The 21,783-nt window shown below is 43.7% G+C and overlaps 1 protein-coding gene across 1 annotated transcript in view; it reads left to right on the top strand.

The window, feature by feature from the left end:
• Nucleotides 1-2,002: 2,002 nt before the first annotated feature.
• POU5F1 (POU class 5 homeobox 1) overlaps nucleotides 2,003-21,783 on the top strand; it is a gene marked incomplete at both ends in the record, with an annotated part of 29,446 nt that continues 9,665 nt past the window's right edge. The window contains 2 exons of the mRNA XM_083351059.1: nucleotides 2,003-2,647; nucleotides 20,779-20,890. Of these exons, the coding sequence (XP_083207185.1) occupies nucleotides 2,003-2,647; nucleotides 20,779-20,890 (757 nt within the window). The remainder of the gene's footprint in view (nucleotides 2,648-20,778; nucleotides 20,891-21,783) is intronic.

A 21,783-nucleotide genomic window follows, 5' to 3' on the forward strand; every position in this document is an offset into this window, starting at 1 on the left:
CCAACAGATGCAGCCCCTTCTCCTCCGGAAAAGCTCCCAGCCCAGTTGGAAAGGCCTCGTTTATGCATTTATACACCCTTCATCGAGCTTCGTCTGAAAAGGTCGGAAAGAAAGCAAGCCACCCCCTTTGCAAGCCTGCACAACCCCCGGAAGGTGGCACCTTGCAAAAAAAAAAAAAAAAAAGGACGGGAGGCGCAGAACTGGGAAGCGAAGTCACTCCGGTGTAAATAGCACGTTTATAATGTGTGCGTTACGTAGGTCTACACTTTTGAGAGCAGCCCACAGAATTTCCTTTTTAATGTGTGCCGGTGGTGTGCCCACAGTGAAAAAAAATGACAATAAAGGGGTTACCTTGTCTTTAATTAGGCTTTTACTGGGTTAAATTGTTCTGTAATTTCGGATTTATTGTTTACCGTAATTCTCTTTTAAATGTTTTACTCTTAAGTTTTTTTTTTTTAATTTTTATTGTTGTGAGCCGCCCTGAGTCCTTAGGGAGAAGGGCGGCATATTTATTAATTAATAATAAATTAAATTAAATAATAAAATTAAATAAATAAATAAATAAATTCTTATTCTTTGTTTTTTTTATTAAAGAGTTTTACAAAAACAAAGTTTTACAATATATCCCCAAATGCCCCCCCACCCCAAACCCGCCCACTTCCCCCTCCCCCACTTCCCAGAGCTAAATACAGGATTATCGTTATAATAATCCTATTCTAAATAAAAATTATGCATAATATACAATTAACCAAATTCATAATGTGCTTTAACTCTCCCTTTCACATAACCACATACGAAGTACCGATAACAACATCCCACTAAAATCTACTCATAAGCTAAATGGAACTTTTTAGTCCCATATTTATTCTGAATATAATCTTATCCATCTTTGTTATCGTTGACCCAACACTCAGCACACCTCCTTCCTCTCTCGGGGACCCCCAAGCGCAGAGCTGGATCGGGGACCCCCCCCCAATACCTTCTTCTCCCGGGATCGAGGCCCTCGGTGGCCCCTTTACCCCCCACCCCACCCCTCATTTCCCCCTTGGCTTTGAAGCCGGGGCTGCCCCCCCCCCCGCCGCCCCCCTTCCTCTCCAACCTGGCTTTCCCCGGAAGCAACCCAAGCTCTCTTTGCTCAAGGATGGCGGAGGGGGGGGGGGTCGCCTCCCTGGATCCCAAGCCTCGGCTGGGCTTTGAAGAGGCGGCCACCGGGGTGGGGGGGACAAGCATCAACGAGTTGGGCCGGGCCCCCCCACCCCGAGGTGGGAAGCCCCCCCGGGGTCTTTCTTGGCCTTTGGCCAATACCTGGAGGAGAGGTGTGGCCAGGGCCACTTAAACAGGAGGGCGGGTGGCCGCCAGGATGGCTTTTCGATCCCCTCCAGTTGTCCCAGCCGCCCGGAGTGGGGGGGGGTGTTAAAGAAAGCAGTCTTCACTTTTTGGGGCGGTGGGGCTCCCTGCTCCGCCGCTGGACTTTGGGGAGCGGGACGGGGGAGGGGGGAAAAGAGAAAGAAGCTTGTTCGACGTTGCTTGTTCGACGTTGCCCCGGCTACTGGCTCCCCTCTTGGGCTTAAGGACAGGGGCTCAGCCCTCCCCTTGGACTTGACTTCACCTGCAAGGGATCGGGGGAGGGGGGGGGGAATCCCTTCTTGGGACGGCGATCTGAGATTTTTTTTTTTTTGCCATCGGATCTTTCTGAGCTGCGGGGGTGGGATTTATCCTCCGTCGCCTCGTGGCTCCCCAAACATCGGCTTGGGGTATTTGTTTTTCCCCCCGAAGAGGAGAGACCTTGGACGCCTAACGCCTTCCAGCTTGGTCCTCCTCCTCCTCCTCCTCGCTCAACCAACCCATCCGAGAGGTTATTTCGGCCTCATTTCCCCCCACCCCCACCCCACCGGCCGCCCGGTTCTTCCCGGGCATCTTTGGCTAACTTTTCCCCGAGCCAGGCCAGAGTCGCGACCTCGGTGTTTGTTGTTTTTTTTGACCGCCTTTCCAACCGGCCACCATGGCGGGGCCCTTGAGGCGAGAGCTGGGCCGCCCTTACCCTTTCCCCGTGCAGAGCCTTCATCTCAACAACCTCCCGCCTGTTCCCCAACACGAAAGCCCGGGCGGCTTCTTGCCGGAGGCTTTCAGCGGGGCCACCACCGGCCAGGCTTTCGGCTTCAAGCCGGATTACGGGCCCCCGGGAGGGATCGGGGAGCCTTATCCCGGCGGGGGTGAAGGGCCTCGCACCTGGTACCCTTTTGCTGCCGGGGCCGATGCCTGGGGCCACCCTCCCGGGATCGTGGTAGGCCCTTATGCCCTCCCGCAACCCGGAGAAGCCTGCCAGCCCTCCAAGGCCGAGATCAAAGTGGAGCGTGACTTCGACCAAGCCGGCCCTTATTACGGGGGACATCCTTGGGCCGGAGGCTGTCTGGTCCCTGCGGTTCCGGCTCCGGCTCAGGCCCGGCCGGCTTCTTGCAGCAGCAACAACAACAACAAGGAGGAGGCTGCTTCGCCCAGTCCGGATCCCGAGCCTTCCAGCAGCCCCGCCAGCCCGCCAGAAGAGGTGCGGAGTGGGGAGAGCAGTCCCCGGAGCGAGGCTAGTCAAAGCCCCAGCGAGCAGATGGCCTCGGAGGAAGCGAAAGATGAAGAGGGCAGCGGAGAAGAGGTAGGATTGGGGCTTGGGGTGGGGGTGGGGAGATGATAAATAAATAAATAATAAATAAATAAACCTTTATTGGCAAAGTACAACATGTGTACATTGAGATTAGCTGAGCCTCCCCCTGGGCCAACCTATCTGGGCCAACCTGTGTAGCCTTGGTGGAGCAATGGGCTAATGCCTCCTTAAGTAACACCAGCTGCCTGCAATTAGTGCAGGTTTTCGCATCCCACCAGGCTCAAGGTTGACTCAGCCTTCCAATCCTTCCCAGCTAGGTAAAATGAGGACCCAGATTGTTGGGGGCAATTAAGCTGACTTTGTAATAATGCCACTTGGGGGTGTGTGTGTGTGAAAGCCCTAACAAGCAGGCATATACATCGAATGACGGCTACTGCTAAGCTTGTCAGCCGCCCTGAGTCTTCGGAGAAGGGCGGGATATAAATGGAATTAAAATAAAAATAAATAAATAAATACCTTGAGGTTTGTGCCAGGGGCTCCTCCAAGTAAGGGTTATAAGATTAAGAAATGAGCAACTCTTTTAAACAAAAACAAAAAAACCCAAAAAACTGGCGAGGACACAATTGAGGACCCTAGTACAGTTAGGGCTGTATTGATATTATCCTTCTCATCTTCTCTACCACCTTCTCCTATTGGTATCCCTGATTCCTCACGGTGTTGTATTTTAGGATTAACGATTGCAACTGTGGCCTAGGATATATGACCTATCACTTTGTTGTATGTACAGTGAGAGCTTATGCACCGGAGACAAATATCTTGGGTGTCCAATCTCATTTGGCCAATAAAGAATAATTGTGTCTTTGCCAGGTTTGGGGGTTGTTGTTTTTTTTTTTATTTTGAGAGTTGCTAATTTCCCTATTAACAGGATGCTAAAGGTTGCTTTTAGAATCCTGGCTCCTACTCCAGATAGAAAGGCATTTCTAGCCCGGTTTCTCCCCCCCCCTCCTTCTCTTCTTCATTGCATCTTGCCTACCCAGAAAAAGATGCCCTTCAGGGTGGATGTTGCAATCCGGAGGAAGAGTCTCCTTTCTGTACTTACCTAACAATCCTGGGTCTGATCTAGTTCAAGTGGAGCATCTGTTTTGGCCCAGCGGTTTAGCGGAAGATTTCAGCAAAGGGTTTTATTTAGCACTAGTGTCTTTTTGAGGCTTTGGAGATTGCTAGGCAAATGCTGCCTAAGTTGTGGGGAGCTAATGGAAGGATTGAGGAATTGTATGAAGCACTCTGGGACTTTCACGTCTATGGAGATTCTCAGTCATCCAGGTCATGGTTATTCCAAAAGTGTTTTGTGTTGTTGTTTTTTTTCTTCCAAGAGACAACTGGACTTTCTTGCTTTTTTGTTCTTTGAAAACATTTCGCTTTTCATCCAAGAATGAAAAGTGAAATGTTTTCAAAGAAAAAAACGCCAAGAAAGTCCAGTTGTCTCTTGGAAGGAAAAAAAACCAAACACCTTTGCGTCTGGGACTTCACATTTATGTCTGGCTTGCGCCTGTGCATTATTGTTGCTGGGTAGGACAAAATGGGATAAGCCATGATCTCTATTGGGACTCCTCCATAAGTACTATGGATAAGATTTCTGAGCTGGTAAAAACTGTTCTCTGGAAGATTTGCAACTAGGGTTTTAAGAGTCCAGCTCAGCATCAAGTGCTTGGAAATAGCGCCATATCCTGCCATCATTTCGTTATTGTAAAGAAAGCAACTTTCTTCTCCTGGTGGGTGCTTCTTTTTTGGTCATGCTTTAATGAGAATCTCTAAGCTTATATTGAAACATAAATACGCGGTTGGGTTTGCAAGACTGAAACACAAACTAGCTAACTCTGTCTTGGCTTACATTGTATTATGTGTTATATTATATAGACATAATTACTTTGTAGCTCAGTGACTGTCTTCACACAACTGCTAACCTGGTTTCTTTACTAGCCACAGTTTGGAATTTGCCCAAGACACTGAATCTTAGTTGCCAATTTTACTGGTTATACCTAACATACTAAATGACAAATCTCTTTGAGTTGAATGCTAACCAAGGTGTCCATGGTATCTGTGTTTGGAAGCAATAACACTATGAAAGGTTTTTAGGAATGGTCTTGTGTAAATCTGTACTTTCTGTATTCCATTTTTTTTCAATCCCACACCCATCTGTTACATATATATGAATTTGGGGGGAAAAATATTCAGGTTCATATTTTATACACTGGAAGCAGATTACAGTTGATGAAAGCCCATGCCATATTGTATAATCACTTTAAGGTGCCAAAAATTAGAAGCAGACAAATTAAAATTGTTGTGTAGATCTTGCTACAGAGGATCAAGTTGAGAAAAGGCTGTTTTAGTTTCCTCATAAAATGGTCTTTACACCCTTGAACTTTTAGAGATAAAGGCTCTAAATGCGCCTCTTTCTTCTAAAAGTAATTACATAGTAAAGCTGTATCAGATTACTCCCATCAACTCAAGTATCCTTTGCCTTACTTGCTGAGAAGGATCTAAAGCCAACAGCTTCCCCTTCTTTTCCCCCATTCAAGAATTAGTATTCAGATCTACTGTGCTGGAATCAGGAGGATTAACTGTGATTAATTAGCACCAGGATGTGTTTAATGTTACAAACAGCTTTGAGATTTTTAATGGGAAGCAGTATATAAATATGTTAATTAAGGGCCATAAAATCACCCCTCCCAATTTGTTTAAAGTCTCCTAATGCAACATTTGCTGTTACAAGTTGTCAACTAATAAATTATGAACAGTATCAAGAAACGGGACTTGATTGGTAGAGCTAATAAATTTCTGAAGCCGTAAAAGAAAATGTTTCTTATAAACCTGTAGAGAATTTAGAGAAAGTTTTTTTCTCCTCACTCCTATTGGGTAAGGACTCTAGGTTTCTAATGGAACTGAGGATTAACCTTTTTAAACTAAAAAGCTCTTTTTAAGATTTCCTCCCAGAAAAGCTCCTCCATTGACTTGGATTTCTTGATTAATTGCTTCTCTCATCTGTGTTCCAGCTGTTTTGCTCACTCATTAGCTGGATTCATTCAGTTGATCAGTATATAAACAATACAACAATCTCCGGTTGATTGGGTTAGCCTGACCTGGTACGTCAAAAATCATATTTTGGCATTGTGTGATTTGCAAACTACTGTTTTGGTAAACTTGGCCACTTTTTAGGCTGTATGGTGGGTATAAAACCATAATGTAAAATGAATCACAGCTTCGATTTGTTTCCAAAATTCAGGTATTGCAGAAAGTGGTGTTTTTCCCAAGCAAACTGAGAAGGTTTTAGCTTTCACCCTGTTTTTTCCCCCTGCATATCAGCCGTAAGAAAAATCTCTTCTATGCTAACATGCAGGATCCCAACAGTGTTCCCCAACTTGGTGCCCCCTCTGGCTAGGGGAAAATTTGGGGATGTTTGGACACGATTGCAATTTGTTCATAGTGTGTATGACCTCTGTATTGCACAACAAGGGGTGAAATCCATGCCAGTTTTGCCACAAATTAGCAATGCAGCATAACAATGTTGTCACAAGACGATACTGCTTGGTATCTCAATAGCGTGTATAGCTTATTGTTGAATTTATACTCTGCTCGTTCCACTATCCAAAGTGATTCTGGGTAGTTCTTCAAAGATGATTATGGAAGATTATGGAAGAAAGCAAAAAACAAAAAAATGATACCAATTAATCAGGCAGTTTAAAATGTTTTCCTGCATGGAAAGACTACAACAGTTGGAAGTTGTTTCTTTTCTTTAAAGCCAGAGAGAACACATGATAAGCTTAGTATAAAATCAATGCAGGTTTTACTCCTCCCAGTGTTAGAATTGTGTGTCGCCTGTTGAAATGAAATATTCAACGATTCAGGATCAATTAACAGAACATTTTTTTTAAACCATGCACTGCATGAAATTCACTGCCATTGGGTGGGGATAGCCATCAGTGTGGATTTTTATTTTTTTTTAGAAGAGGACTGGGCAAATTCAAGAAAGAAAGACAGGGGAATCAACAGCTGTTGATCTTCAGGGCTGTTTGCTATTCTGAAATACCAGCTGCTGGGGAGCCACAGTGAAGGAGGGGTGTCAACCCCCTATTCATGTTTGTGTGTTTTTGGAATGTATATGACTGCCTACTGTGAGATACAGAGTGGTGGACCAGATCAGCCCTTGGCCCGATCAAGTAAAACTCTTTGAAGTTTCTCATTCCTTGGGGAACATTAATTAATGAAACTCCATGAACCTGCGGTGGCCAGAGAAAGCAACTGTGCAGCATTTCTTTAAAAAGAGTCAAGAATCCAGAGAAAAGAAGCAACCAAATATCTCCCCTTACCCCATTGCCAACCCAAGATCTACCAAAGTGCCCAAAGATCCAACTTGAATTTCTGAGCAGATGCGAAAAGAGCTCTCATAAAGTTAATTTTTAAGCTCCTTGCTAATGGTATAATAACTATTTGCTGCAGAACCAGACAGGAAGACCAACCAGTCTTCTCAAATCCACTGAATTTTGCTTGAATCCAAGAGCTATCAATCAAAGCCAGCTATTGAAATTAAAGCGAAAGGTTATAAATACTTCAGAGCTAATGCTTATTCATCTAGGTAAATAATAAAAGCAAAACCCAGATTACAGTAGATAATCTAGGAGTCTCTTTCTGATTTGATGGATTTGGGGAATGGAAAGGTGTACTTCTTAAAAAAAAGCAACAAACATTTGACAAAGAGACTCTCTCTTCCTAGTTTTCCCCCCTATGGTTAACCAGTTGAATAGATGAATCTGTGATGATAATGTGCTGAATGTATTTGCTGCCCATCTCACTGTCCAAGCAACTTTTAGGCTGCTTGCAAATAAAAGCAAAGTTGAAAAAAACCATTAAAATAAAAATAGAATTATAATTAACAGGGATCAATAAAATTAGAATTAACAGGGATGAATAGCAATAGCACTTAGCCTTGTATACCACTTCATAGTGCTTTACAGCCCCTCCCCTAAGCAGTTTACACAGCATATTGCCCACCCCCCAAAAAACAAATCTCAGTCGTTTATTATCACCTAATAAAACTTAGGTGATATATATATATGGCGATGGAATGAGATGGATTCATTAGGTTCTACCTCAGAACCGAGCAGGATTTTGACTGAGCAACTGAGTTTCTCTGCCTTGAAAGTACTCTTCAGCATTTCTATCAATTATTTAAATGATTTTTTCCTTGTCTTGGATGGCCTGTAGTTTCTTTTCATTCTTTGAAGTCATGGGTTGGGTGATGAGACTTGCAATTCAAAATGTGTTGGAGAAGGCTGAGTTAGAAGGCTCTCAAAAGACCCCACTTGGGTTGCTCAATGTAATTCAGAAAAAAAATGCGGTGTTTTTGGTAGAATAAGCCACTGAACTAAGAAATGAAGTTTAGCAGATCAAAATTAAATAGCTAGATTCCGTGAAAATCCAAAATGCCGTATTTAGCAAAAAATAATCAAATGCGTAGGGGTGGTGTGAAGAATACTTACCTTGTAGGGAAAATATTGGTTAAGCTAACTCAGGAGTCTTCAAACTTGGCCCTTTTATGACTTGTGGACTTCAACTCCCAGAATTCCTCAGCCAGCTGGCTGAGGAATTCTGGGAGTTGAAGTCCACAAGTCATAAAAGGGCCATGTTTGAAGACCCTTGAGCTAACTGTTCCTCAGCAGTGTTGTCCAGACTAACATCTAATTGAAAAAAAAAGTTGTATTAAGAATAGTATAGTTTTTAAACTAGATCATTTCCAAATTAAAATGTGCGTTCTGTTTTATTGTGCATTAATCAAACCTTACCCAGAATCCTGGGTCTGGGTCTGGCTCCAGATGGTTAAATGGAGGGGCATTGTTACATGGAAATTATGTTCTGTGAAGAAAGGCAGAAGGGCACTTGGTGTGTTTAGCCTAGAGGAGAAATGAGAAGTGGGAAGGGAAACTAAATCACTATTCAAATATCTGAAGGACTGTACAGGTAATCCTAGATTTACAACAATTCATTTCATGACTGTTCAGAGTTACAGTGGCACTGAAAAAAGTGACTTATGACCGTTTTTCACACTTACAACTGTTGCAGCATCCTCGTGGACACATGATCAAAATTCAGACATATGGCAACTGACTCGGTACCTATGGCGGTTGCAGTGTCCCAGGGTCATGTGATCCCCTTTTGCGACCTTCTGACAAGCAAAGCCAATGGGGAAGCCAAATGCACTTAAACCACCGTGTTACTAACGATTCGCTTAACAACGGCAAGAAAGGTCGTAAAATGGCCAAGCTCTCTCTTAACAACTGCCTCGCTTAGCGACAAACGTTTTGGGCTCGGTTGTGATTGTAACTTGAGGACTACCTGCACAGTGAGGAGAGAAGGCCTTGTGGGTGCATTGGACCTGCATCAGAGGACAGATTTAGTTAAACATTAGAACAGGGGTGTCAAACTCAGTTTCATTGAGGGCCACATCAGCATTGCGGTTGCCCTCAGGGGGCCGGGTGGGTATGGCCAGGGTGGGCGTGGCCTACTGGGTGGGTGGGCGTGGCTAGAGTGTGTATGGCCTACTGGGTGGGCATGGCCAGCTCTACATCATTGGCATCAAGGGTGCCTATGGGGGCCCGGGCAGGAGTGGGACAGATCTGAGGGTCTCTGGCAAAAGGAGGGTCTCTGGGCCAGGGCCAAGGTAGTGGGGGCCATTCCCTCACTGTTTCCAGGCTGGCTTCGCGGGCCACATGAAACCACTTCGCGGGCCAGATCCGGCCCCCGGGCCTTGTGTTTGACATGTCTGCATTAGAAGAAACATTAATAAAAGTTATAGAAGTAGAAAGACTTTAAGCTACTGTTTCAGCCTGCTGGCTGGGGAATATTGGGAACTGAAGTCCACACTTCTTCAAGTCATTAAGGTTGAAAAACATTGGTTTAAGGCAGAGGTGTGGAACGATGGCCCCTTTATGACTTATGGACTTCAACTCCCAGAAGTTGGCTGGCTCAAGAATTCTGGGAGTTGAAGTCCACACAAGTCATAAAAGGGCCATCGTTCCCCACCCGCTGCTTTAAAGAATGGCTGGAGAGCCTTCGCTTGGGGCTGGTAGAGCTCTGGTTTTTTTTTTTTTTTTTTGGCATCTTTCAATGTAGCTTCTGTCCTGGCTCTAAATGCAAATTCCTGGACTGACATATTCTGAGAGACACTTTATTCTGTAATCGCTATCTTGAGCTGCTGTTTTGCCTCTCAGAAATTCCTGAGTATACTCAGTAACCAGTCTCTTGAGAAACTTTAATTGCGATGCTGTAAGAAAACCTGACTTTTCGTACCTTGCTAAGGGATTAAAAATGGAAAGTAAAATGCAATCCATCTTATTTATTCCATCCTCACATACCACATTATTCATCCCTGTTAATTCTAAGGTTTTTACTGCTTTTGCACCTTTGCTTTTATTGTATTGTAGGCTGCCTAGAGTCACTTGGATAGTGGGACGGGCAAATTTAATAAAGCAATCTGATCCCCTGTAGTATTGTCTTAAATACGGGTAGTCCTTGACTTAAAAACATTCATTTAATGACCATTCAAAGTGACAACAGCACTGAAAAAAAGGACTTAGGACTAGTTCTCATACTTAATGACTGTTGCATCTTCCCCACAGCCACGTGATCAAGGTCTGGGTCAGGAGTAGGCAACCTTGGCTCTCTTATGACTCATGGACTCCAACTCCCAGAATTCCTGAGTCAGCATAGCTGACTCAGGAATTCTGGGAGTTGGAGTCCATGAGTCATAAAAGAGCCGAGGTTGCCTACCCCTGGTTGGCAACTGGCATGTATTTACAATGGATACCGGGATTGTCATTTGCAACCTTCCTAGGGAGACTCTGAGAAGCAAAGTCAACGGGGGAAGCCAGATTCACTTAATGACCATGGTTCACTTAACAACCATGGCAAAAGGTCATAAAATGGGGCATGCCTAACTTAACAACTGCCTTGCTTAGCAACAGAAATTTGGGGCTCATATCTGTTGATCTTTTTTTTCTTTCTCTTCCTTTCTTTTTTTTTAAGAGTCATACCTGAGTTGAAATGCTTTAAATAAATACAGGTAGTCTTCAACTTACAACAGTTTGTTTAGTGAGCATTCAAAGTTACAACGGCACAAAAAAAAGCGATTTATGACTGTTTTTTTCGCATTTACGACCGTTATGGCATCCCCATGGTCCCGTGATCAAAATCCAGATGCTTGGCAACTGGTTCATATTTATGACGGTTGCAGTGTCCCAGGATCATGTGATCCCCTTTTGTCACCTCCTGACAAGCAAAGTCAATGGGGAAGCTGGATTCACTTAACAACTGTGTTACTAACTTAACAGCTGCAGTGATTCACTTAACAACTCTGACAAGAAAGATTGTTAAGACGGGGCAAAACTCACTTAACAAATGTCTCGCCTCACGAAATAAATTTTGGGCTCAATTGTGGTCATAGGTCGAGGACTACCTGTAAATGAAGGTGAATAAAAAGAACGGCAGGAGGAAGGGGGCAAGACGTTGCTCTTTCTTCCCCAGCCTCTTTTTTCAAAGTGTTATGGGTCTTGGGTTCATCCCTGAAGTTGACTGGAAGGAGATTGAGAATAGACAAAAGAAACTATTTTCTTCATATACGACATAACTAACCTTTGGAATTGCCACTGGATGTGGTAAGAGCTCTACAGGAGAACTAGATCAGTTTGTGAAGGACAGGTGATTAGTGTTGAGGAACCTAGTGCCTTGTTTTCCCGAACGTAATACCTATCCCGAAAATAAGCCCTACCTTGATTTTTGGGGGTGGGCCTAATGTAAGCCCTACCCCCAAAATAAGCCCTAGTTTTGGGGTGAGGCACACACCTAAAAATCAAGGTAGTGTGGGTGTGGATCTGCCCTACGTGCCCCGCATCCATGCCTCTCCTCGCCAGCCCCCTTCTTCTGCTGTGTCTTCTGCGGGCGGGCCTGCATTTCTCAGTCACAGGCCTTTCCAGGAAGGCCACTGCAGGCGAGTACCGAGCTATGGATTCAATCCATAGCCAGGTTCTGCAAGAGCTCTGCAGCTGAGGACTGAGCCATGGATTGAATCCATAGCTCGGTACTCGTCTGCAGAGGCCTTCCAGAAAGGCTTGACCGCAAAATGCAGGCTGGAGTGCAGCTGCAGCATGAAGCTGCTCCTTTGGCCCAAGAAGAAGTGGGCTGGCTGGGCAGGGCTGTCAGTGCCGGAGGGGAGTAAGACATCGCCCAAAAGTAAGACCTGGTGCCTCTTTTGGAGGCAAAAAAAATTAAAAAATAAGACCCGGTCTTATTTTCAGGGAAACACGGTGTTACCTCTAAGTTGTGGGCAACCTGTGCCATCAAGTGCCAGTTATAGAGGAACACTAGTATTAGAAGAGGGACGCGGTGGCTCAGTGGGTTAGGACACTGAGCTTGTCGATCAGAAGGTTGGTAGTTTGGCGGGTCGAATCCCGAGTGCTGTGTAACAGGGTGAGTGCCTGTTACTCGTCCCAGTTTCTGCCAACCTAGCAGTTCGAAAGCACGTAAAAATGCAAGTAGAAAACTAGGGACCACTACAATGGGAAGGTAACAGCGTTCCGTGCGCCTTTGGCATCTAGTCATGACGGCCACATGACCATGGAGACGTCCTCGGACAAGCGCTGGCTCTTCGGCTTTGAAACGGAGATGAGCACCATCCCCTAGAGTCAAAAACGATTAGCACGCATGTGTGGGGGAACGTTTACCTTTACCTTTAAATACAAGACACACTTACATATGGGGGATGCATTTGTGGCAGAATTCTATAAAAGCTCCATTTAATCTGGAGCTGGGTTTACTTATCATCTGATCTTCCCAACTAGGAAGTCTTCTCTGTTGGAATACAGCTTTAATTGTCCAGGTTATTGTGGGGTCAACCTAGCAATGAGGGTTGTAGATACATATGTCATATCTGAAGAGAAATAACTTATTATCAAGTTAGTCCATAACTGTGCCTCTCTGCTATGGAGGTCAGCCACCCCCAATTTGGGGTTCTCAAGATATGTTGGGATTTCAGCTGCCAGAATTCCTGACATAACTAAATAAATTGGCAATAAAAAGTGTTAGTAACAGCAGTCCTCCCTATAAAGTGGCTATTACTTCCTATTCTTTAAGGTTAGACCAGGATATAATCCCAGCAGAACGGTTGACCCAGAGCAGTGCAACTACTGAAAATAATAATAATAATAATAATAATAATAATAATAATAATAATAATAATAATAATGATGATGATGATGATGATCATGATCATGATGATGATGATGATGAAGAAGAAGTTGTTGGAAGGGACCTTGGAGGTCATCAAGTCCAACCCCCCTGCTAAGGCAGGAAACCCTATACCATTTCAGACAAATGGCTGGCCAATCTCTTCTTAAAAACTTCCAGTGTTGGAGCATTCACCACTTCTGGAGGCAGGTTGTTCCACTGGTTAGTTGTTCTCACTGGTTGCTTCTCTCCTTGACTAGTTTCAATCCATTGCTTCTTGTCCTGCTTTCAGGTGCTTTGGAGAATAGCTTGACTTCTTCTTTGTGGCAGCCTCTGAGATAATGGAACACTGCTATCATGTCACCCCTCACTCTTCTCTTCATTAAACTACACATACCCAATTCCAGCAACCGTTCCCTATATGTTTTAGCCTCCAGTCCCCCAATCATCTTTGTTGCTCTTCTCTGTACTCTCGACATCTTTTTTACATCGTGGTGACCAAAACTGGATGCAGTATTCCAGGTGTGGCCTTACCAAGGCATTGTAAAGTGGTATTAGTACTTCATGTGATCTTGATTCTATCCCTCTATTAATGCAACCTAGCACTGTGTTGGCTGTTTTGGCAGCTGCAGCACATTGCTGGCTCATATTTAAGTGATTGTTCACTAGGACTCCAAGATCTCTCTCACAGTTACTACTATTGAGCAAGGTACCACCTATACTATACATGTGCATTTCATTTTTCCTGCCTAAATGTAGAACCTTACTTTTTTCACAATTGAATTTCATTTTGTTAGATAGTGCCCAGTGTTCGAGTCTGTCCAGATCCTCCTGTATCTTAAGCCTATCTTCTGGAGTATTGGCTATTCCTGCCAGTTTGGTGTCGTCTGCAAATTTGATGAGTTCCCCATCTATCCCCTCATCCAAATCGTTGATGAAGATGTTGAAGAGCTCTGGGCCCAGAACAGAGCCCTGGGGCACCCCACTACACATTTCCTTCCATGTAGATGCAGTTCCATCTACTCCACACGCTGAGTACAGCTTGTCAGCCAGCTACGAATCCATCTGGAGGTGATGCTGTCTAACCCACATTTTTCTATCTTGTCAAGTAGTAGGTTGTGATCTACTTTATCAAATGCCTTACTGAAGTCCAAGTAAATTATATCTACAGCATTCCTCTGGTCCACTAATTTTGTCACTTGGTCAAAGAATGCAATAAGATTTGTCTGGCATGATCTGTTTTTGACAAACCCATGTTGGCTTTTAGTGATAACTTTGTTCGCATCAAGGTGTTCGCTGATTTGTTGTTTGATTATCTTTTCCAGAATCTTCCCAGGTATTGACGTCAGGCTGATAGGTCTGTAGTTTCCTGGATCTATTTTTTTCCCCTTTTTTGAAGATGGGAACTACATCAGCTCTCTTCCAGTCCTCTGGTAGTTCCCCAGTGCTCCAGGATCTTTGAAAAATATAGTTCAGGGGTTCTGAGATCACATCTACCAGTTTCTTGAGAACTTTGGGATGTAATCCGTCTGGTCCTGGTGATTTGAACTCGTCTAGGCTGGACAGGTGCTCACTTACCATTTTCTTGCCTATCTTAACTTGCATTTCTATTGTTTTTATGGCACTGGTTTTGGTAGGTTGGACTGTTTTTTCCCTTTGTGTAAAGACAGATGCAAAAAATGAGTTAAATAGTTCTGCTTTCTCCCTCTTGCTTGTCACCTTCTTGCCACTTTCCCCCACTAATGGATCAACCATTTCTTTAACTTTTTTCTTTCAAGTAGTCTGACCAAACATGAGTTTGGGACTTTAGGACTTCTTCAAACTTCCTATTTTTTTTTAATTAAAGCACTACTAGTAGAATGGAGCAACAGCAGCTTGTTCCTGTGTTGCATTTATATTCCACTGCAATCTGGAGACTTCACACAATAACAGTACAGGTAGTCCAGGACTTACAACCACAATTGAGCCCAAAATTACTGTCACTCAGTGAGACAGTTGTTAAGTGAATTTGGCCCATTTTACAACCTTTCTTGCCACAGTTGTTAAGCGATTCACTGCGCTTGTTACACTAGTAACATGCTTGTTAAGTGAATCTGACTTTGCTTGTCAGAAGGTCACAAAAGGGGATCACATGACCCTTGGGACACTGCAACCGTCATAAATATGAGTCAGATGCCAAGTATCTGAATTTTGATCATGTAATCACGGGGATGCCACGATGGTTGTAAGGTCACTAAACGAATTGTTATAAGTTGGCTACTTGTACAAGAGAATGAATGAATGAATGAATGAATGAATGAATGAATGAATGAATGAATGAATGAATAAGCAAGCCTAACAAGCTCAAAGGACCACTACCTTTTCTGCTGTCAGAAATGCACCTCTTGTAGATCTGATATCTGCTCAACAACCCTTACATATAACAGACAACTTTATCCTGTCTGCTCATCCTGCCTTTGGGGCTTTCAATCAAGACCCCTCCTCCTCCTCCTACCCCTCCTCATTGAAAGTGACATTCCCCAAGGGCTTCTAACACACACACACACCTCCCAGTAGTGTCTGACTAAGCTTGTGGAGAGCCACTTGGAGTGCTAAAGTCACTTCAAAGCACTTTTGTTGCTGCCTTGAAAGAGTTCATCGTCTTGCCCCTTGGCAAGCTAGACCTTGTGATTGGCCTCCAGCCTCTGGAAGGAAACTGGGGCTTGGACCATGGATTGTTCTTCACCCCTGCATGTATGGTGGCTATTTCTAAGGAGCACAAGCTTCCAGGAACGGTGGTCTGCTCAACTCTCCAAATTTTGAATCCTCCCAAGTGTGAGATCTTCGACGTTCACAATCTCCAGCTCATCTCAGGTCCTGAGGAGTTCTGGAGGAAACAACCCTAAATTGAGAGTGTAGGTTAATTGTTGCAAGAGGCAATTGGAGCAGAACAGATCTTAGGAGGAGAACATACCCTCTGTCAACCTCCTTCACAGTCCCCGGATGGTGGAGAATTGGAGAAGTTTCTCTGAGAAGCTTCAGAGAAGAGCAACTAGTATGATTAAAGGCCCAGAGACTAAAAGATATGAAGAACGGTGGCCGGAACTGGGTATGGCTAGTTTAGAGGGGGGGGGGAAAGAACTAGGGGTGACTTGATAGCAATATATCCAGTATTTGAGGGGCTGCCACAAAGAGGAGGGGGTCAAATTATTTTCCAAAACTCCAGAAGGCAAGACAAGAAACAATGGATGGAAGCTAATCAAGGAGAGAAGCAACCTGGAATTAAAGAGAAGCTTCCTAACAGTGAGAACAATCAGTGGAACAACCTGCCTCCAGAAGCTGTGGATGCTCCAATACTGGAAGTTTTAAAGAAGAGACTGGACAGCCATTTGTCTGGAGTGGTATAGGGTCTCGAGCAGACCTCCAAGGTCCCTTCCAGCTGTGTTCTGACTGGCTGAAGAATCAACGTGTGCATGCTAGCCATAATGCTATTTGTGACAGAAACAAGATTGAATCGAATCGAATCAAAATAAATCAAATTGGATACTTTATTTGGCCAAGTGTAATTAGACACACACAAGATGTTTGTCTCTGGTACAGAAGCCCTCGGTGCTTATTTTTAATACCAATAAAGGGGGGGGCAAAAGAAGATAATAAGGATAAATAATAATGCCACAACCCACACTTCATGGGTTAATATGCATAGACATCAGACAGCATTGTGAGAATTAGGGGTTCCTCAGAGCGATGGTGATGGCCTGCAATGCTTTACAGCTGTGTCCTGAGGGAAGGAGTCGATATACTTACACTTTTATGACCCATCTCAGGATGGGAGGGGGGGGGTTCTGCAGATATCCCTCTGACCCCACCCAATATACAAGCAGTCTGGTTGCAATTGTTGCCTTGGAGCCTGTACTTACTTGATAGTTAAGAATGTAAGCTTGAGGGGACAAAAAAAAAGAAAGAAAAAAGAAAAACCTGGCAGATTTCTTCTGGAGAAGATAGGATTAAGCTCTGATGGGCAATTAAGTAGGCTCCAGGCTAGAGAGATTGGCTGCTTATTATTTTTAGAAGCAACACAAAAGGAAGAGCCTGTTGGCCGGATGGCTTTTCTTATCATAAATGTGAAGATACCCAGGATTGTCTGCTGAAGATTATCTACTGTGACTGCTCAAAAGAAGAGAGTGAGAAAGACAGAGAAAAGTGATAGGTGAACTTGAACTTCCCTTCCCGCCTTTGCAGCAAGAAATTTAATAAATCACTCCAGCAGGGAGACGTTCAGGTATGGCGAGGCACCAAGATCGGTTAATGTGATCCTTGGAGGGGTTGATTTCTAGTGATTAAAAGGAATCCATCGGATTATTATTATTATTATTATTATTATTATTATTATTATTATTATTATTATTATTAGTGCTTTTTTTGTAAAAGAAAAAGGTGCCGGAACTCACATGTCATACAACCCGCCTTGCCTACCCTACAAGGTTCCATCCCAAAAAAGGTGCCGGAACTCCGTTCTGAGCGTTCTATGAGGAAAAAAGCCCTGATTATTATTATTATTAGCACACTGGCACACGTTAAAAATGAAATTCTGTTGCTTGCTCTCAAAATTGTACACATAACACATATAAACATGCTATATACAACACATGTATATGTTGTTGTTAGTTGCGAAGTCGTGTCCGACCCATCACAACCCTATGGACAACGTTCCTCCAGGCCTTCAAGTCCTCTACCATCTTCTGGAGTCCATTTAGGCTCACGCCTACTGCTTCAGTGACTCCATCCAGCCACCTCATTCTCTGTCGTCCCCTTCTTCTCTTGCCCTCAACCTTTCCCAGCATTAGGCTCTTCTCCAGTGAGTCCTTCCTTCTCATTAGGTGGCCAAAGTATTTGAGTTTTAGCTTCAGGATCTGGCCTTCTAAAAAGCAGTCAGGGTTGATCTCCTCTAGGACTGACCGGTTTGATCGCCTTGCAGTCCAAGGGACTCGCAGGAGTCTTCTCCAGCACCATAGTTCAAAGGCTTCAATTCTTTGGCGCTCAGCCTTTCTTATGGTCCATGTATATACCTACACCCTTACATATACAGTAGTGGCCAAAACTGACACCTGATTGGTTCTCTAAACGCTCGTGCTCATTGGCTACAACCAGATGAAGGAACGCTACCTGATATCAACCTAAGGAAGTTGTGCTTCCGTTTTCTGGTTATTTGGCTATAACTTTTCATAGAATACAGTACAGGTAATTGAACAAACTTTGTTGCATTACATTCTTGATTATCTTTCCATTGATATATAATTTTATGGTACTACTCCAAAAAAAAGAAGTGCATCTTGTTTTGGCAATGAGCCAATCAGATCACAATAGGATTCAGTTATTGATGTCATATATGGGAAGCTGAGAGGAGGACATTTGTCAGTGTGTTATGTGATCACTATCAAGTTGGTTGGGTTTTTTTTGTGTTCTTACATTTAGTGAGCTTGTAAAACGTAATAAAATTGAAGTATTGGTGCAAAGAGTTGACTGGTTGCCAAGAAAGCGATGTAAAATAGTATTATTAAGTGAACAAGGCTACAGTGGTAAAGAAATTAGAAGGAAAATTGGTGGAAAATTAACCCATGGTGGCATTTTTACTGTACATTTTTCCCAAAAGGTTTCCACAATTTTGTCCTGTAAATATATATATATATATATATATATATATATATATATATATATATATATATATATATATATAAATATTAATCACTGTTAATATTTGTATGTCTTTATATGTAAGGATGTTGGTATATGCGTATCTTGTATGTAGCATGTTTATATGTGTGTTATGTATGTGTACACTTCTGAGAGCAGGCAACAGTTTCATTTTTAATACGTGCCAGCGTGCCCACAGTAAAAAAATATGACAGTAAAGGTTATCTTCTGATTTACAAACCGTCCATATTCTTTTCAAGTCTCTTTCAACACCAGCTCATCCACTGATTACTGTATGAGAATTAAAACCATTGCCCTCCCTTGAGTCTCGACTTTGGTGGTCTTATCCTGATTAGTATAAAAGAAAAAAAATCTCACTTTCCCATTGATTATTTATTTGCTTAATGGTTAGCTATCCATCCCCATTTCCTCCAGATTTCCCCCTGGAACAACAGCTGGTTCAGGTAGGTAAGCAACAGTGACTGGCTCAAAATCACTCAGTGAGCTTCTATGTAAGAGGGTGGAATTAAACCTGCCTGCACCCCCCTTTTTTTACAGTTTTAAAAATAAGTAAATACAGGTAGTCCTTGACTTACAACAGTTCATATAGTGACTATTCAAAGTTACAATGTCCATGAAAAAGGTGACTTGCGACCGTTTTTCACAGAACCACTGCAGCATCCCCGTGGACACACGATCAAAATTCAGAGGCTTGGCAACTGACTTGTACCTAGGGCAGTTGCAGCGTGCCAGGGTCAAGCGATCTCTTTTTGCGATCTTCTGGCAAGCCAGGTCAATGGGGAAGCCATGTTACTAACTTTAACAACCGCAGCGATCCACTTAACAACCTATGGCAAGGAAGGTCACAAAATGGGGCAAAACTCACTTAACTAACGTTTCATTCAGCAACAGAAATTTTGGACTCAGTTGCGGTCGCAGGTCAAGGACAACCTGCATACAGTATTACTCCAGATGAGGTGGTAGGAGCAAAAAGTTAAAAATGGCTCAGATAAATTCCAGATGAGAGAGTAAGTCACCAAGAGTTGTCCCAAAGGTGCTTTTTCCCCCTTCCCCCTCCAAAAAAAGGCAACTGGACTTTCTTGGGGTTTTTTTTTCCTTTGAAAACATTTTGCATCCAAAAAGCATCTTCTCAGTTCTTCAGCTCTTTTGCTTAGTTGAGAAGCAAAAGGTTTTCAAAGAAAAAAACAAAAAAAAAAAAAACACAAGACAGTCCAGTTGCCTTTGGGGTGGCGGGGGGGGGGGGGAAGCAACTTTTGGGACAACCGTGACATGATTGAGAATCAAATCTCCATAGACCAGGGTTAGGCAACCTTGGCTCTTTTCTGACTCGTGGACTTCAACTCCCAGAATTCCTGAGCCAGCTACACTGAGGGGAAAGGGAGAGGTTTCCAAGCTGAGCCATGCTGGCTCAGGAATTCTGGGAGTTGAAGTCCACGAGTCAGAAAAGAGCCCAGGGGTAGGCAACCTTGGCTCTTTTCTGACTCGTGGACTTCAACTCCCAGAATTCCTGAGCCAGCTACGCTGAGGGGAAAGGGAGAGGTTTCCAAGCTGAGCCATGCTGGCTCAGGAATTCTGGGAGTTGAAGTCCACGAGTCAGATAAGAGCCCAGGGGTAGGCAACCTTGGCTCTTTTATGACTCGTGGACTTCAACTCCCAGAATTCCTGAGCCAGCTACGCTGAGGGCAAAGGGAGAGGTTTCCAAGCTGAGCCATGCTGGCTCAGGAATTCTGGGAGTTGAAGTCCACGAGTCAGATAAGAGCCCAGGGGTAGGCAACCTTGGCTCTTTTATGACTCGTGGACTTCAACTCCCAGAATTCCTGAGCCAGCCACGCTGAGGGGAAAGGGAGAGGTTTCCAAGCTGAGCCATGCTGGCTCAGGAATTCTGGGAGTTGAAGTCCACGAGTCAGAAAAGAGCCCAGGGGTAGGCAACCTTGGCTCTTTTCTGACTCGTGGACTTCAACTCCCAGAATTCCTGAGCCAGCTACGCTGAGGGGAAAGGGAGAGGTTTCCAAGCTGAGCCATGTTGGCTCAGGAATTCTGGGAGTTGAAGTCCACAGAGTCATAAAAGAGCCAAGGTGGCCTACCCCCTGCCATAGACATTTAGCCCAAAGTTGTAACTTTTCTGAAAAATGAGCATGTCTTACTGCTGTCTTTGAAAATGCAGACCTGTATCAATCAAGGTGCTTCTTTTTCTTTGCCCCCCCCCCTTTTAGGAAACAACCACTACAGAGGAGCTGGAACAGTTTGCTAAGGAACTGAAACACAAAAGAATTACCTTGGGCTTCACCCAGGCCGATGTGGGACTGGCCCTGGGTTTACTCTATGGTAAGCTGTTGATTTTTAGGCTTGCAAAATTTTAAAGAAATGAAACTTCTTTTTTTTTTTGGAAAGTGGCACTTGAGATTACTCCTGGCTCAGAATAATAAGGACTTACAGCACAAAAGAGTTGAGAGGGAGGCCAGCTGAGTTAAAGAGATGTGTTACATTGAATTGAATTGATCTTGATCTGTTGATAAGATTAACCCATTAGTCCAAACAGTAGTTCCAAAGTGAGAATCATCTCTCCTTTAATGCATTGTTATCTAACAAGGGATACTCCTTTTAAGAGCTTTTTATTTTAAAAGGTGTAACTGGCACCTAATTTGCAGGGAACCTTTTTTTTAAAGTGTTTTGATTTATCAGTTAAATCTTGTAGCATTTCCAGAAATATTTCTCACTGTATATTCTTGTAGGATTTTTTTCTGTGACCTGGAATTCCTTCCTTCCTTCCTTCCTTCCTTCCTTCCTTCCTTCCTTCCTTCCTTCCTTCCTTCCTTCCTTCCTTCCTTCCTTCCTTCCTTCCTTCCTTCCTTCCCTCCCTCCCTCCCTCCCTCCCTCCCTCCCTCCCTTCCTTCCTTCCTTCCCTCCTTCCCTCCCTCCCTCCCTCCCTCCCTCCCTCCCTCCCTCCCTCCCTCCCTTCCTTCCTTCCTTCCTTCCTTCCTTCCTTCCTTCCTTCCTTCCTTCCTTCCTTCCTTCCTTCCTTGTAGAGAGCCTAATTTCATTTGGTTTTCTACTCTGAATAATTTGTGCATTTGAATCTAAAATGTATGGGCAAGAAGTTGACTTAGAGAGCGTTTAAAGATTCTTCCAACAGTTGAATTGTTAGCAAAGTAGTTGACAACAATATTGAATATTCCCTATTTTTCTTTAGTTACTACAGAGCGTGAACGCTTTACAAA

Source organism: Vipera ursinii (genome assembly GCF_947247035.1).
Source record: "Vipera ursinii genome assembly, chromosome: 2".
In the NCBI taxonomy this organism is placed as follows: domain Eukaryota; kingdom Metazoa; phylum Chordata; class Lepidosauria; order Squamata; family Viperidae; genus Vipera; species Vipera ursinii.